Below are 17,341 nucleotides of genomic sequence, written 5' to 3'. Positions count from 1 at the left end.
CAGTAAGCACTCAATAAACACGATTGAATGAATATCAAGAATGTTCCCCTGCTCCAAACTAGGTATTATGGCAAATCACCAATCCAGAAGGATATTTATATTTAAAAACAGCAGATTGTGACTTAGTGGAAAGAGCATGTGACTGGGATTCAGGACCTGAGTTCTAATCCCAGCTACACCACTATTGCCCCTGCTAATAGTATACGAGGCCTCAGGTTCCTCATTTGAAAAATGGGTATTAATACTGTGAGGGATTTAGTACCTATTCTCTCTCTCCCATTAGGCTGTGAGCCCCATGTGGAAAGGGGTGCATTGCATTCATTCCAGCGTATCGTATACTATTAGCATTTATCAAATACTGCAATTATTACATCAAAATAGGTTAAAATTGAAAAAGTATGAGTAATGGTGTTCTTGGAAAAAAGAATAATTGCATTGCTTAGTACAGACTGTGTCCAATCCTTGTATCCACCCCAGCGCTTAGTACAATGCCTGGCACATCGTCAGCACTTAAATACCCCAATTATTATTATTACAGTGCCATGCACTTTGTGTTAACATTGTTAGCTAAACAACAATATAATTACAATAATTTGTAAGATTGTCATATGCATATTGGTGTGCTGTATCTGGATTGGACATTAATAGAAGTCACAGAATGATAGAGAAAAAGCAGCTTTCTTCATCACCAAACTATGCTTGATGCTGTGAAGTTTGAGGAAAGTCCCTATCATTAAGGGGCTTGAAAATTTTAAGGGAAAAAAACAGTGAAATAATAATAATAACAATAATGGTGGGTTTTGTTAAGTGCTTGCTATGTGCCAAGCACTGTTCTAAGCACTGGATGGGATACAAGTCTTAATCCCCATTTTACAGATGAGGTAACAGGCTCAGAGAAGTGAAGTAACTTGCCCAAGGTCACACAGCAGACATGTGGCGGAGCCGGGATTAGAACCCATGACCTCTGACTCCCAAGCCCGTGCTCTTTCCACTGAGCCACGCTGCTTCTCAATTAGAATCGAGGTCCTGTGATTCTGGACCCAGGCCCTTTCCACTAGGCTACACTGTCCCTTTCTGAGCTTCAGTTTCCAAATCTGTAAAATGAGGAATAATCAGCTTGTGGGCCCCATATGGAACAGGGACTGTGTCTGATCTCATAACTTTATATCTACACCAACACTTGGCATGTAGTAGGCACTCAGAAATACCATAATTAAAAGATGAAGGAGTCTAGTTAATTGTGGGAAGAGTGACCAGTGCAAATCCTCAGAGGCAAAATCAGGAGATTGATAAATCAGGACTGGTAAGCAACTTTGCTTGGCTGATGTAATAATAATAATGATGGCATTTGATAAGTGCTTACTATGTGCAGAGCACTGTTCTAAGTGCTGGGGAGGATACAAGGTGATAAGGTTGTCCCACGTGGGGCCCACAGTCTTAATCCCCATTTTACAGATGAGGTAACTGAGGCACAGAGAAGTTAAGTGACTTGCCCAAAGTCACACAGCTGACAAGTGGCAGAGGTGGGATTTGAACCCATGACTGCTGACTCCCAAGCCCGTGCTCTTTCCATTTAGCCCTGCTAGACTTGGATTAAGATATAATTGGAAAATGAGGTCGGCTAACAGAGACAAGAAAGACCTTAAACCTATATTTTAAGAGTTGAGTTTGGTAATGTGAGACAATTGGAAGCCAGTTTATGGAGTGAATGACATAATCAAAACAATCCCCAATGAAATCTCGTTAACTATCCAACAAAAAAGTTGAACCAGAGAATGAATCAGGTTTTTGTTTAAAATTGGAAAGGCACATTTTAAAATTTAGTCAGTGACATCAGTGATGTGTACAGATATTGAGAGGACTTTTTAAAGATGGGATTATTGGCTATTACCAAGTCTTTGTAGCCTAATGAAATGGCACTGGATAGGATTAAGTAGTATAGCGCCTTCAGTTTTAAACTTTAATGAATTAATCACTCATTTCTGGAGACATTCCCTTATTATCTATAGTGAGACATAGTAAGTATGAAAAGCTGTTAGATAAGTAGGCTCTGAATGAGAAAAAGACATCCAAAACACTTCCTGGATGTGGCCGGAGAGGAGAGCTGAAAAGTCAAACAAAAATGCCTCCAATTTGATATATTGGTGTTTTTCAGAGACCATGAGAATGTTTGGCCTGATCTCACTGTTGTCTTCACACATGAAAAAAAAAATCACTAATGATATCTTTGTGTCTAAGCAAAAAAAAGAAGAATCTGATACATGTGTCTCCTGATTTTAGGACCCCTTGGGTTTACGTGGATTAAACATTACTGTACGTATGATAAAGGAAGTAAAACCTTCACAATGAGTGTTTCTGAAACAAAGTCCAGTGGCAAAGTGGTGAGTAAAGTCGTCTTTATGATTCAAATTGTGTGGCCATTAATATCTGAATTGTTTATGGGTATACAACATGAGGGAAAAATCAAATACATTTTTCTTCATTTCAAATAATTAGTTTGGCTTTTGTTTTAAATAAAATGCACAGGATTTTTTTTGGAAAAATGGAAAAGGGCTTTCCCCAGCCTTACTAATGAAAAAAAAATGTTTCTTTTAGGTTTTAATACCTATATCAAGTAAAGTCTTTGAATATTTGAGTTTGGAACTTATTCCTTCATTAAATAACTTGGTGATTGTTTTAAAGACGTGCATCTGGTACAGGCCAGGAGGAGGGAGAGTTTCCTAGGAGAGTGTTTTTTAATAATAACAATAATAATAATGGTATTTATTAAGCAATTACAATGTGCAAAGCACTGTTCTAAGCTCTGGGGAGGTTACAAGGTGATCAGGTTGTCCCACGGGGGGCTCACAATCTTCCTCCCCATTTTACAGATGAGGGAGCTGAGGCACAGAGAAGTTAAGTGAATAGCCCAAAGTCACACAGCTGACAATTGGCAAAACAGGATTTGAACCCATGACCTCTGACTCCAAAGCCCGGGCTCTTTTCCACTGAGCCACGCTGCTTATTTTGAGGTCTAATGGCTCAGCCATGAAATTGTGATGGTTAAAGTAATAAGACAGCACAATTTCTGTGAGTTACTCCTTTAACACTGTTGGGCCCATTATTCTAGAAATGTTCCAGGAAGGGATTTTTCCTTATTTTACTATAACAGCAACAAGGATTCACTCAGACTTCATAGGCAGACTTTTAGCGCTTAGAACAGTGTCTGGCACATAGTAAGTGCTTAACAAATACTATAATTATTATTTGGCAGAATTGAGGGACTCCAGTTTACGAGTAAAGACCTGGAATTGCCTTGGAGGAAAGGATTCTGGGTGGAGAGGTGACCTCAACGTAGTTCTAAGACATTTATATGCTTAATTGTTGGAGAATATTTATACAAAATGTTATCCCCGAGTAGAGAATACTGCTGGTGTAGGTGTAAAACTGAGGAAGTGAAGGTGTGAAAATAAATGTGGTTATATGCCTAAAAGAACAAATATATTTGTGTATTTGAGGAAAGCTAGAGAATGATGAATGGGAAGGGGTAAGCAGAGCAAGAGGAGAAGATACCACAGAAAAATTTCAGCATCCACATCAAGGATGGTGTGGATCTACACATTAAGCTGGGGAGAGTGAGAAATGAGTAGGGCATAAAGACAAAACGATTGTCAGATTTTGGGGCGTAAAGAGGTAAGGAGAGATGTGATGGAGAAATACAGTCCTGCCTCAGGCATAGAAATGCTGCCTTTTAGAAGTACCATTATCCAGCACCTAAGGAAACAACCAATTTTGAGTTGGTGAACTAGATGCAGTCACCCAGATCGACCAGTTTGAAGGAAATGGGCCCCCACCCTGAGAGGGTTGAGTTCCTTTTCCCCAGTCTGATCCTAGGTAGCATGAGCACTTAGCAACCTCATCAAGCCAGCGTTCTGTAGCTTCAGGATCAGAGAAGGGGTTTGATCAGTGGAACTACCAGTCGTTGTAGGAATTCTGCGCTTCCAACCCCCAACAACCTCTCCAAGGAGAATGAAAGTCTCCCAACTCTCTCTGGGGAAGTGGAAGTACTGGAGTGGGCAGTGAGTTCCACTTTATAAACATACACATTAACACTTTTTCCCCGCTACCCGCCTCCCACTTTACCCCCTCCTCAAATGTTGACTTCCTTGGGTCCACTAAATTGCATATAACAGTGTTGCCCCTTGTTATGGTGGGTTATTCCATATCAATCAGTTGTATTTATTGAGCAGTTACTGTGTGCAGAGCACTGTTCTAAGCTCTTGAAAGAGTACAATCTAACAGATTTGGTAGGCACATTCCCTGCCCACAAGAAGCTTACAGTCTAGAGAGGGAAACAGACATTAATATAAATTATGATATGTACATGAGAGAAACAGCATGGCTCAATGGAAAGAGCCTGGGCTTGGGAGCCAGAGGTCATGGGTTCAAATCCCGGCTCCATCGCTTGTCAGCTGTGTGACTTTGGGCAAGTCACTTAACTTCTCTGGGCCTCAGTTACCTCATCTATAAAATGGGGATGAAGACTCTGAGCCCCACGTGGGACAATCTGATCACCGTGTATCTCCCCCAGTGCTCAGAACAGTGCTTGGCACAGAGTAAGTGCTTAACAAATGCCATTATTATTATTATTATTATTATTATTATTATTATGTAAGTGCTATGGGGCTGAGGGGCAGGTGAATGAAGGGTGTAATTCCAAGTGCCAGGGTGATGCAGAAGAGGGTAGGATAAGAGGAAATGAAGGGCAGAAAGACAGTGTCCCCACAGGGCAGAGTTTCTTTCACATATATTCTGGAAGCTCCTTGTAGGCAGGGAACACATCCACCCAATTTGCTCTGCACACAGTAAGCACTCAAAAATACAATTGATGAATTGATTTATGGTGCCTTCCACATTATGAGTACTTATTTCATTTTTAATAATCAATTTATTTCGTGAACACAACTTGGCCATTAGACATTGAGATTCTTTTTATAAATCTTCATTTATAATGATAGGAGCCCAAACAACAAATTTTGAGAAATCATCCTTAACAAATGCATCGGTTACTTTTTTATGCCATTTTCTTCATTCAGGTAAAAGTACTGTGATAAGAAGGTATTGGAAGGACGTAAAAGCTGAGAACACCTTTGACAATGTATATTAATAGGTCATTATTTTTACTGTCGAGGAAAGGGAAAAATATTTCTACTCAATTTAATGCAATAACTTCAAACGGAAAATGAAAACATTTTCCTTTAACATAGTATTGTGGGTTTTGTTTTTCTCTCCTACAGAATGGCCTTGTCACTAGCTCACCAGAAATGCTTAAGTTAAAATCTTGTATCCGGAGAAAGACCGACTCAATTGACAAACGATTCTGCTTTGACATAGAAGTAGTTGAGAGGTTTGAGATCTTTTTTAAAAAAATTCTGCATTATTAAAGAATCCATACATTTTCCTATTTATTTTATTTTGTTAGTATGTTTGGTTTTGTTCTCTGTCTCCCCCTTTTAGACTGTGAGCCCACTGTTGGGTAGGGACTGTCTCTATATGTTGCCAATTTGTACTTCCCAAGCGCTTAGTACAGTGCTCTGCACATAGTAAGCGCTCAATAAATACGATTGATGATGATGATGATGATAAACACCTTTTTGAGAGAGCTGTACCTGATAAATTGCAAATGTGTTTCTTTGGCTGATATATCTGCTCAAAACTGGAAACAGTGTGGCCTAATGGAAAGAGCACAGGCCTGAAAGCCAGAGGATCTGGGTTCTGATCCCAACTCTGCTGTGTGACCTTAGGCAAGTAAATTAACTTCTCTGTTCCTCATTTTCCTCATCTATAGAAAGGGGATTAAGTTGTACTCCTTCTTACTTCAACTGTGAATCCCATGTGGAACAGAGGCTGTGTCCAACCTGATTAACGTGTTTCCACTCCAGTGCTTAGTATGGTGCCTGGCACATAGTATGTGCTTATGAAGTACCATTTTTTTTAAAGTTTTTCTAAAAGCAGCTTGGTGTTGTAGTATGGAGCACAAGCCTGTTGTTATTGATCCAGGAGAAAGAACACAGCTCTTGTTCCATGATCTATCTTTAGGTAAGACTGTTTCTAAACTGTCCGAAACATTTGGCTCACTATTATATTCCTTCCACTTGTCCAGCAAAGACCTCCTCCCCCTTGTCAGTTACGTAAGTGATTAATTTTCCTGAGCATCTGAAGGTTTGTCACCTACACACTTCTCAGTCATTCGTGCTGGTATTTTCACCACTTTGTCCTCAGTAATACTGGTTGGATAATCTAGTTTTCCAAAAAATAATGGCCATGTTAATGGTATTTATTAAGCGCTTACTATGTGCCAAGCACTATTCTAAGCACTAAGGTAGATGCAAGCTAATCAGGTTGGACACAGTCCGTGTCCCACACAGGTTCATAGTCTTAATTCCCATTTTACAGATGAGGCAACTGAGGCACAGAGAAGTTAAGTGACTTGCCCAAGGACATACAACAGGCAAGTGGTGGAGCTGAGATAGATACTTGTCTTCTCTGCCTGTGCTCTATCTACTAGGCCATGCTACCACTTTGTGGCTATTTTCTTTGCCAGAAATTACCAAGGGATGATGCTTCCACAGTCATTCAAGATGCTAAAATTGAAATATTTTTCAAAAAGTTAAAAAAACTAATGGAATCTGTGTTTTAATAGGCATGGAATCATAACACTTCAAGCTTTCTCAGAAGCCAACAGGAAACTATGGCTTGAAGCAATGGATGGAAAGGAACCGGTAAGAATATTTTGTAGTCCAGACCCAGTTGTGTCATGTCAGGATTGAGAAGAGGATGTATTGTCTCCTCTTTCATATGCTACATTTAATTGTTTGAGAAAAAATACTAAATGAGCATACTCTTCTTTCAGATTTACACCCTGCCGGCCATTATTAGCAAGAAAGAAGAAAGTAAGTCTCCTTAATAACTGCATAATTATATAGACCCAAATTTCCAAAATGGTATTGTTTGCTATAATTTACCTGTAATATTTTTTCTTACATTGGGGACCAATTATTTTTCCTCCGTCAAATTACAAGAAACTTCTTCCTAGACCAAGTTATCCTGTGAGTTGTAAGCATTAAATATTTAGATTATAATCCAATAGAGACAAATCGATAGAGAATGCAGTGGATTACATCTGTTCTGTAAACAGCTGAACAGAGTTTAATGCTTGTATTTTGTTTATGCTTTATGAATGTTTTGATTTTAAAGATTTTAAGGCAAGTACTTGAGTTTCCAAACCTTAATGAACGTATTTGGGAGTCAGAGGTCATGGGTTCTGATTCTGGCTCCACTACTTGTCAGCTGTGTGACTTTGGGCAAGTCACTTAACTTCTCTGGGTCCTGGTTACCCATCTATAAAATGGGGATTAAGACTGCAAGCTCCGCATGGGACAACCTAATCACCTTGTATCTACCCCAGTGCTTAGAACAGTGCTTTACACATAGTAAGCGCTTAACAAATACCATCATTATTATTATTACTATGTTACTCATTTTATACAACCAACCCGGCCAACCTTTCTCCAAGGGTTTATGATCTTAACCCTCACATTACATAGTCTCTCTTTAGTCCCTTCTCCAAGCCTGAAACAGCCAGTTTCAAAATTCTATGGGAAACTCCACGCCATTTGACTTACCTGATTACTAGCTAAGAGGAGAGAGATGATTTAAATATCTGCATACGTTCTTTCTTGGCTTAAGAAACAGCAAAAAAGTGTTTCAGGGCTTTCTAAAAAAAACAGATGACTGAGATCATTAGATAACGGCCTGAGTTCTGGATACTGTGGTAAATAATCAATCGATGGTATTTCTAGCTTTAGACTGTTTTCCCCCTCTAGACTGTAAGCTCATTGAGGGCAGGGAATATCTCTGTTTATTGCTGTATTTTACTCTTCCATGTGCTTAGTACAGAGCTTTGCACACAGTAAATGCTCAGTAAATACAATTGACTGACTGACAAGCTGTGGAGTAAGGTAGTAAGGACCTGGGAGAGTACCAGATAATCAAATTGGTGACAGGCCCTTGTATGGGGCTCACAATATAAGTAGGAGGGAGAATCACCATTTTACAGATGAGGAAACCGAGGTACAGAGAAGGTACAGCAGGAAAGTGGCAGAGCTGCAATTATTACTGAGTGACATAGGTTTACCCCTGAGCTGAATCCCTGCATCCATCAGCAACGGAAGACCAAAGACATCCATTATTATCATTTTTATTATGTACCGTCAAGTTGTTTCTGATTCATAGCAACTCATGGATATACTTTCTCCAGAACATCCTGTCCTCTGCCATAATCTGCAACCTTTCTAATGGTTCTTCCGTTATTGTTGTTGTGGTCTCTACCAACTAGCTGCTGGTCTGTCTCTTCCATGTTTTCCCTGGACTTTTCCTAGCATTAGGGAGAATTGGTCCTCCTAATTGTGTGTCCAAAATATGCTAATCTAAGTCGTCATTACATCTCCCCTTATGTTTTGATTAAATGAATGTATGAATGGAAGACCAAAGCCATCCATACATCTCCCTTTATATTTATCATCCTATGTCCCTTCCTTTATATTACTGGAATGAACCCCAGGCCTGGGAATCAGAAGGCCATAGGTTCTAATCTTGGCTCCACCACGTCTGCTGTGTGTCCTTGGGTAAGTCATTTCATTCAGTCAGTCGTATTTATTGAGCACTTACTGTGTGCAAAGCACAGTACTAAGCACTTGGGAGAGTACAATAAAACAACAGATACATTCCCCACCCACAATGAGCTCACAGTCTAGAGGATGAGCTCACAACACCTCTGTGCCTCAGTTCCCTCATCTGTAAAATGGGGAGTGAGACTGTGACATGGGACAGGGACTGTGTCCAATCCAATTTGCTTGTATCCATCCCAGCACTTAGTGCCTGGCTCATAGTAAGCGCTTAACAAATACCATAATAATAATTAGTATTATTACCCACTCCCTTTCTCCACCTGTCCAGAATAATCTCAACCCCCTTATTTTAGAAAATGCCTCCCAGGCTCCCTCTAGTTTGCTAGATCAGCCCTTCAGCAAGGCCAAGCCCCTTATCTTATCTCGGTTACCTTGGTAACCATGATTTTTGCTGTCTGGAGGATTACCTCCCCTTCCCACAAAGTTCCATCTGTTTCCCATCCAGCAGCCCTCTTCCCCTCAGCAGAGATCACCTTTCTAATTGTCTCTGTGTTTCCCTGATTAGACTCTTGGTGGAAAAACAAGCTAACAATTGAACTAAAACAACATAATTAAAATGTAACTTTGAGATGTTATTTTAACCTAAATTGTTGCCGAGACATAATAGTCATGAGAGTCTATATTTTTGTATGTATTTCTCATGCTAATTTGCTTAAAATGTATAAAGCTACATTTTTACCTTCATACACTGCATAGAATCTGGAACGGTTTTACAGGGATTGGTTACCTACACATATATACTAATGTAATCTGAAAGCTGTTTAGAGAAAATAGGAATTTAGCCACAAGAAACTTTAGAATGAGTAGCAAGTTACTATTGCTAGTAATTAAGGTTTCCATTATAATTTAATGGGGAATATGGGAAATACTCTCCTTAAATTGCTGTAACAGTAAACTAGCTATTTGCTTTCACTGTGACCTGAGCCCCATCTGGTGGAAGAAAGCTAAAATTTAGGGAGAAAAAATACCATGAGATTATGGTAACCAGAGTTTGCTTTTTTATAATGTATTTGTTAAGCACTTATGTGCCAGACAATACTAAGCACTGGGATAGATACAAGCTAATCAGGTTGGACACAGTCCATGTCCCACATGGGGCTCACAGTCTTAATCCCCATTTCACAAATAAGAGAATTGAGGTAGGATTAGAACACAGGTCCTTCTAACTCCCAGGCTCGTGCTCTATCCACTAGGACATGGTGCTTCCCTATTTAACTGCTTTAAACAGTTCAGACCTGGTCCCTATCCCAGTTGTACAAGATGTTCACAATCTCAGACAGATATCCAGCATGCATATCAAATGTTCGTTTCGAATGCTGGAACCAAAAAAGTCCAGGGACTGGGGAAAGCCAGATATAAATGAGCTAACGAATCAGAAGGCTACCCTTTGGGATTATTTTCAGCTCTAACTGGAAACTCCCGGGCCTTGCATTCACCTGGGATGAACGAAGCATATATCCAATTTAGTTTTCATCTCTCTTGTCAATATTGTTAATGGTTGCCTCCCCCAGTAGAGTGTTAGCTCCTGTGGGCAGGGAATGTGTCACTTAGTTATCCTGTGCTTCCCAAGTGCCTAGTACAGAGCACTGCACCAAGATGCTACTACAACAACAAAGCTATATGGCCAATTGACCCATTGCTCTTGTGGTACTGGCACCTATGGTAGACAGATGCAACCGGACATTACACATTCCATTGTGTGGTTTTTTTAATGGTATTTGCTAAGTACATACTGTGCACTAAGCACTGCAGTAGACAAAAGATACTCAAGTTGGACACAGTCCCTTGTTCCACATGGAATTCACAATCTTAATCCTCATTTTACAGAAGAGGTAACTGAGGCACAGAGAAGTTAAGTAATTTGCCCAATGTCACATAGCAAACAAGTAGCAGAGCTGGGATGTGAACCCAAATCTACTGATTCTTGGGCCTGAGCTCTATCCACTGGGCCACACTGCTTCCTCCATGGGGAATCTAGCTGCCTTTCTCCTTCCAACAATGATCTTGGGACTCCCTGAAAAGGCTCTGTCACCAGAGACCTATGAGCTGGTCCAGTATAAACAGGGGGCATGGGTGTTGAGGCCTTGTTTGTAGAGTAAGAAAATTGTGCCCACAAATTTCACGTTTGTACTTGCAATCCTTTCATTGCATCTTGTTCAGATAACATGAGACATTTGCTTTGAGAAGACAGAGTCCAAATTATTTCCAGGAACCACTTAGGTACTTAAAGCTAGTGGCTTATTTTTCTCAAAGAGGTATGTTTTAGGAAATAAGATATTTTGTTTTGGAGATCACAGCTCAGCTCTTTCCTGTTGCCAAAGGGAGCTTGAAAGAGGTATTATGTTGTTCCTGAGATGCAAACAAAAAGAATGGGTTTGCGGGAGGCGGGTGTCTTTTTTTCACCCCCTTTCTCTCTCCTTGTCTCTCCCTCTGTCTACTAATTTGTTTTCCTATTGAAATACTGAGACAATCTGACCTAACATTGTGTACAGAGGGTTTGGATGTCAGCACACAGAGTTCTAACTCATTCTATAACTGCAACTCACTAGATGTCACCTTAGACCACTCTCTCTAGGTCAGCCTCACTGTAGAAAGTCAGTACAACTATCCTAATCCTCATTCGTGGCGGGAGGAAAAGGAGAGTGTTATTATAAAAGCATCTGGTAAGTGTGAAACATGACATAAATGTTGATGCACTATTGGAGTTGCAAATCGGAGGGGAAAACATGAGGCTTGCAAAAGTTTTATTAAACCCACAAAACTCCATAAGGCTTTGCCCACATCATGTCATCCCAGTCAAATATTGCAGATGTGCCACACACCACATCCTGTACACTCAGTGGGCACACAACATCGTCTCTCTGATGCCTCATCCTCCAGCCCCACAAGTTCACATCCACAAACATTTCCCTTCAGCCCATGAAGGTTACACCTACCAGGTGCAGAGCAATGCATTCTGTTGGCTGCATCAGAGAACGAAGAGAGAGAGGTCTCAAGCCTGGGGAAATCCGGGAGGAAGGTGTAAGAGGCTGCTTCATGGAGCTTACGCTCTAATGAAGAAAATAGGCATACAAGTATTTACAGAGTAATTAGTGTGGTCTAGTGGAAAGAACACAGGCCTGGGAGCAAGAAGACCTGTATTCCAATCCTGGCTCTACCACTTGCCCGCTGTGAGACCTTGTACTAGTCGCTTAATTTATCTGGACCTCAGTTTCCTCATCTGTAAAATGGGGATTCTATCACTAGTCTCTCTGCTGTGTAGACTTTTCCCTCCCTATGGGTCAGGGACTTGGCGCCTAGCACAGTAAGCACTCAATAAATATGATTGAATGTGTCCAATCTGGTTATCTTATTTTCTTGTATCTACCTCAAGTTAATAAACCACCACCATTATTAGTCGATGTATTATGCATTTATGAACTGCACATTCAATTACTGAAGTTACTATACTGTAAGCTTGTTGTGGGCAGGGACTGTGTCTGTTATACTGTACTCTCCCAAGAGCTTAGTACAGTGCTCAGCAAACAGTAAGCATTCAACAAATACAAATGAGTGAATGAAATGATGAGTATACCTTTGTAAGTGCCAGAGATGGCTGATGGGTTTATATAACTTGAAATGCTGGGAATCAATTAGGGAAGGCTTATTGGAGGAGGTGAGCTTTCAGGAGGGCTTTGGATTGTTAGATTTGGGGATTTCTAAAGTGTTGGAGGTATTATCTTTCCCTAGAAAGTGTAAACAGTGATGCCATGTGGGGCTAGGATTCAGCCAGATAATCTGACCTGAATTAGGCATCCAGCAGAGGGGGAGTGGAGAAAGTAAGGGGAAATAGAGGACCAGCGATAAGTCATGCTGACTGCAGTTTCTACCACGGTTCTTTCATTTACCTTCTATCGCACATGGTGCTTTATGCTGGATTGCACCATGGATTCTGGGTAAGGAGGAATATCCATTTCTTTCAAGTTGTCTCCTTCTCAATTTGTGTGTGTGTGTCAGTGGATATGTGGGAAAGTGTGTCTTGGTAATTCTCTTAATGTTTTTTTTAATGTCTGTCTTCCCCACTAGATTTGTAAATTATCTCAATCAATCAGTGAATGGTACTTATTGATCACTTACTGGGTGAGGAACACTGTACTACACCCTTGGGAGACTACAATACAGTCAAGTTAGTTGATGCAATCCCTGCCAATAAAGGGCTTTCCATCTAACTGAATGGTAATAATAATAATAATAATAATAATAATAATAATAATAATAATAGTATTTATTAAGTGCTTACTATGTGCTTAGCACTGTTCTAAGTGCTGGGGTAGATATAAGTCATTCAGGTTGGACACAGTCCCTGTTCCAAATTGGGCTCAGACTCAATCCCGTTTTTTTTTTTTTAACAGATGAGGTAACAGGCCCAGAGAAGTGACTTGCCCAAGGTCACACAGCAGACAAGTGGTGGAACTGGGATTAGAGCCCATGACCTTCTGACTCTGAGGCCGGTGCTCTAGCCACTACAGCATGCTGTACATCCCTGCCCACCTATTCTCTTTTGCTATTTGGGCAGGGAGCATGTCTACCAACTCTACTGGCCTGGAATTTCCCCAAGCATTAAGTTCAGTGCCATGCACGCAGCACTCGATAAATATCATTCAGTAATTGACTAGTTGTAGTGGGTGAGAGCATCACTCTCATTGCGTTTGTGTTTCAGGGACTCTATTTGGGTGTCAGTGTGAGTCTGACTAGCTAAAGTAACTCTGGGGTAAGTAGTGGGGGGAGAAAGGACACCGGATTCAGAGATTTAGATGAAGATTATTCTGCCTAAATCGTGACTGGAATAGTGTCAGCTGAAGGTCCCAAGGGTGAAAGTAATCGGCTTCTGCAGGGCCATTGCCAACACTGGTCGGTTGGTCTGGGTGGTATCCCTGAGGCAGACAGGAGTGGAAGTTATGTTGGGTCATGGCCGGATCTCTAAATACACGCCTGTGTCTTCTTTCACGAGCTACACTCATGAATGAAAATGACATCAGCCAAAATCTACCACCATGCAACTGAGGCAAGCTCATAAGAGCCAACTGTGCAGAGGAAACAAATTTCACATGAAATTTTAACCTCATTTTCATTTGTTTACAGTGTATTTAAATGAAGCAGGATTTAACTTTGTGAGGAAATGCATTCATGCTGTGGAGACGAGAGGTGGGTGTTACATCGCGCTTTCATTTTTATTACTTTTGCCTTATTGAACCAGATTAAACCAAATTTCTTTGAACTTTATTTCAACTTTACCTTAGCAATATCAGTAGGACGATTTGTGAGCATGTGATAACAGATCATTTATTTGGGTATAAACTAAGGCACAATTTGCCTTCCAGATTTGTGTAAAATCGTATTTTTTGGATTAAAATCCACTCTAACCCTATTTTACCCCATTATTTAGAACTTTGGTTAGTATTTGTTCTTCCAAATGGGTACCAATAGAAGATACTTTTTGAGTATGATAAATAGTGCTTGCATTCAAGCAGAGCATATTAATGCCAGGAGTGACCAGGATTCATTCAATTCATTCATTCAGTCGTATTCATTGAACGCTTACTGTGTGCAGAGCACTGTATTAAGGGCTTGGAAAGTACAATTCGGCAACAAATAAAAACAATCCCTACCCAGCAATGGGCTCAAAGTCTAGAAGCAGGGAGATAGACAACAAAATAAAACAAGTAGACAGGATGATTACATCCAGTCCAGCTTCCTCCTTCCAGGCAGGATACTAACTACATCATCATCATCATAATAATAGTAATAAGTGGTATTAAGTGCTTTTTATGTGCCAAGAACTGTGGACATACAAGGTAATCAGGTCAGACACAGTCCATGCCCCCCATGGAACTCACAGTCAAAGGTGGGGGAAGAACAACAGGTATTTAATCCCCATTTTGTAGATTATGGAACGGAGGCCTGGAGAAATTAAGTGACTCGCCTAAAATCACACATCAGGCAAATGGGGGATCCGGGAGAGTCAGGTCCTCTGACTCATGATTCAAGTGAATTTCTATTATTTCTGTAAAATTCTACAGAGAAGTATATTATGACACAGGTTTTTGGAAATTCTCCTGCTTTAATCCATGTCCATTTCCTCTTTTTCAACCTTCATTAGTCATGGAGAATAACTGATATGCAACTTCACCAAACTTGCCGAATACTAGAAGAAAATTAGTGTAGCGCTTTCACCTTTCTTTCTTTAGGGTAAGCCATTTAACCCAAGAAAGAAGGACTTACTTTCCACCCTTTAATTCTTTTTCTTTTGGTCATTCTCTACAAACTCACTGTGCTTCATTGTTTGTTCCTACATGCAATTGTTGGAACTTAGATTAAACAGTTTGCCAGAGTGTAAAGGATAAACTTTACTGATCAACAGTGAAGCAGAGTGAGCTTGTTGAAAGAGCACAAGCCTGGGAGTTAAAGGATCTGGGTTCTAATTATTGTACTGCCGCTTGCCTGCTGTGTGACATTCGGCATTAACTTTTCTGGGTCTCAGTTTTCTCATCTGTAAAATGGGAGTAAAACACCCGTTCTCTCTCCTACTTCAATTGTGAGTCGCATATGGGACAGGGACCAGATCATCCTATGTCTACCCAGTGCTTGGTATAGTGCTGGCTCACAGTAAGCGCTTAAAAATACCGCAGTGATTATAAAATTATTATTGATTCTGCTTTACCATTCTTTGATTAGTCCAATCAGCCAATGAAAGCATTTATTATCGAGTGCCTACTGTATGCAGAACATGGTACTTGGGAGAGTACAAAGAACTTAAAAGATGTGATCCCTGCCCTCAAGTACCTTCAGGTCCTCATCAATCTGTATTTGACACCTACTATATGCAGCTATTCTAGGTATTTAGGAGCAAACAGTAAGTGAAGAATGTTTGACCCTGTTCTCCTGGAGCTACAAGTCTAATAGAGGAGACTGGCAGATAAACTGGAAACAGGAGGAAACATAAATGCCAATGTTAAATACAAAAATAAGCATACAAATGAAAACTAAAATAACAGGATAATGAAACCTTCTTTCGCTCACTCTCTCACACACATTACACCCCCCTACACACCATGTCCGTCTGTCCCGCCCACCACCCAAGGCCCCCAGGCATGGCTTAGTTATTCATATACACTTTTTTCCCCCACTGCAAGCTTTTGAGTTACTTGTTTTTGGTGGAAGAAACTTCTAAAACTCCCTCCTCCACCAAATTTCACTAGTAACACTTTTGTGCAAAGGGGCTGTACTGTGTGCTCTGGATCAGTTGTTTTCTAACCAAGTATAGTGGAAGAATCTACCCGTAAAGGATAACGCATACTCCTCTGCCCCCTGAATGTAGTTGTAGAAAGAAACAAATGACACCAAGTCCAAGTCATTTTCTATTTTTTTGGATGTCTAAGAAAAACATCACATCTGAAAAGTACTGTTACAGTGGTGTTTATGGAGCTGTTTCTTTGGAGACAGATAGCAACATTGGACACGTTTTTGCTAACTGGTGTGTGGGGCTATGCTTAAGTTATTTTCACATTCTAGGCTTTAGAAGATCATTTTATTCTGTGTTTTTCTCCCCAATCAGGAATCACTATCTTGGGTCTCTACAGGATAGGAGGAGTGAACTCTAAAGTTCAGAAGCTCATGAATACTACATTTTGTAAGTTTATAAATAAGCCCATTTGTGGATAAAATTATTCTTTAGTCCAGTTTATCCTTTAAAATTGTATGATGAGGAAAGATCATAAATGTATGTTTTAGTAAAGCATAAAGACATATTGCCGTTCTGGTCATGATTGTTATAAGAATATGAGAAGCAGCATAGCTCAGTGGAAAGAGCCCGGGCTTGGGAGTTAGAGGTCATGGGTTCTAAACCTGGCTTCTCCACTTGTCAGCTGTGTGACTTTAGGTAAGTCATTGAACTTCTCTGTGCCCCTATTACTTCATCTGTAAAATGAGGATTAAGATTATAAGCCCCACTTGGGACAACCTGATAACCTCATATCTACCCCAGTGCTTAGAACAGTGCTTGTCACTTAAATACCATCATCATTATTATTAAAACACATTGCATTGAATTTAAAATGACTGGTAAATTCTTTGAAGTCTTTCCATAATGTTTTGTTCCGTTTTCCCTATTTATTATCAATGAATATACTCATTTTAAGAGCAGGAGTTTCTATTTTTCCTTAGTCCTCTGGAATTATACCTATTGATGAGATGGTTTTCTTATTTTGGGGGCATTCATTTTCCCACCCTTTGACTCTATCCTTTGCCAACACACCCTTTTAATTCAAAGGCTTATTCTAAATTTTGTCTAAGAAGCCAATGTCCAGTTGTTTTAAACCATTTGTTGAGCTAGTATTTTCAAAGTAGTCTGAGATTTTGAATTCAGTAGGCTAAGTTGCTTGTCTCATTCCCTTCCAGCCCCTAAATCTCCTCCTGATATGGATATAGATGTAGAAATGTGGGACAATAAGACTATAACAAGTGGACTAAAAAACTACCTCAGGTGAGATCACTTTTCATCTTACTCATCTTTGGAAAATGAAAAAGTTTTTTGGCCCATTCATCTGCAAATATTTGGATTGGAAATGCTGGGG

The 17,341-nt window shown here is 40.1% G+C and overlaps 1 protein-coding gene across 2 annotated transcripts in view; it reads left to right on the top strand.

Annotated features, from left to right (window-relative positions):
* ARHGAP42 (Rho GTPase activating protein 42) overlaps positions 1–17,341 on the top strand; it is a 176,687-nt gene that overhangs the window by 136,025 nt on the left and 23,321 nt on the right. For both annotated transcript variants that reach the window (XM_038761754.1, XM_038761755.1), the window contains 7 exons: positions 2,281–2,381; positions 5,277–5,386; positions 6,683–6,761; positions 6,893–6,932; positions 13,851–13,913; positions 16,324–16,398; positions 17,166–17,250. In XM_038761754.1, the coding sequence (XP_038617682.1) occupies positions 2,281–2,381; positions 5,277–5,386; positions 6,683–6,761; positions 6,893–6,932; positions 13,851–13,913; positions 16,324–16,398; positions 17,166–17,250 (553 nt within the window). The remainder of the gene's footprint in view (positions 1–2,280; positions 2,382–5,276; positions 5,387–6,682; positions 6,762–6,892; positions 6,933–13,850; positions 13,914–16,323; positions 16,399–17,165; positions 17,251–17,341) is intronic.

Source organism: Tachyglossus aculeatus, chromosome 20, assembly GCF_015852505.1.
Source record: "Tachyglossus aculeatus isolate mTacAcu1 chromosome 20, mTacAcu1.pri, whole genome shotgun sequence".
NCBI lineage: Eukaryota > Metazoa > Chordata > Mammalia > Monotremata > Tachyglossidae > Tachyglossus > Tachyglossus aculeatus.
Note: the sequence above shows the minus strand (reverse complement) of the source record. Positions and strands in the feature narration are given on the sequence as shown.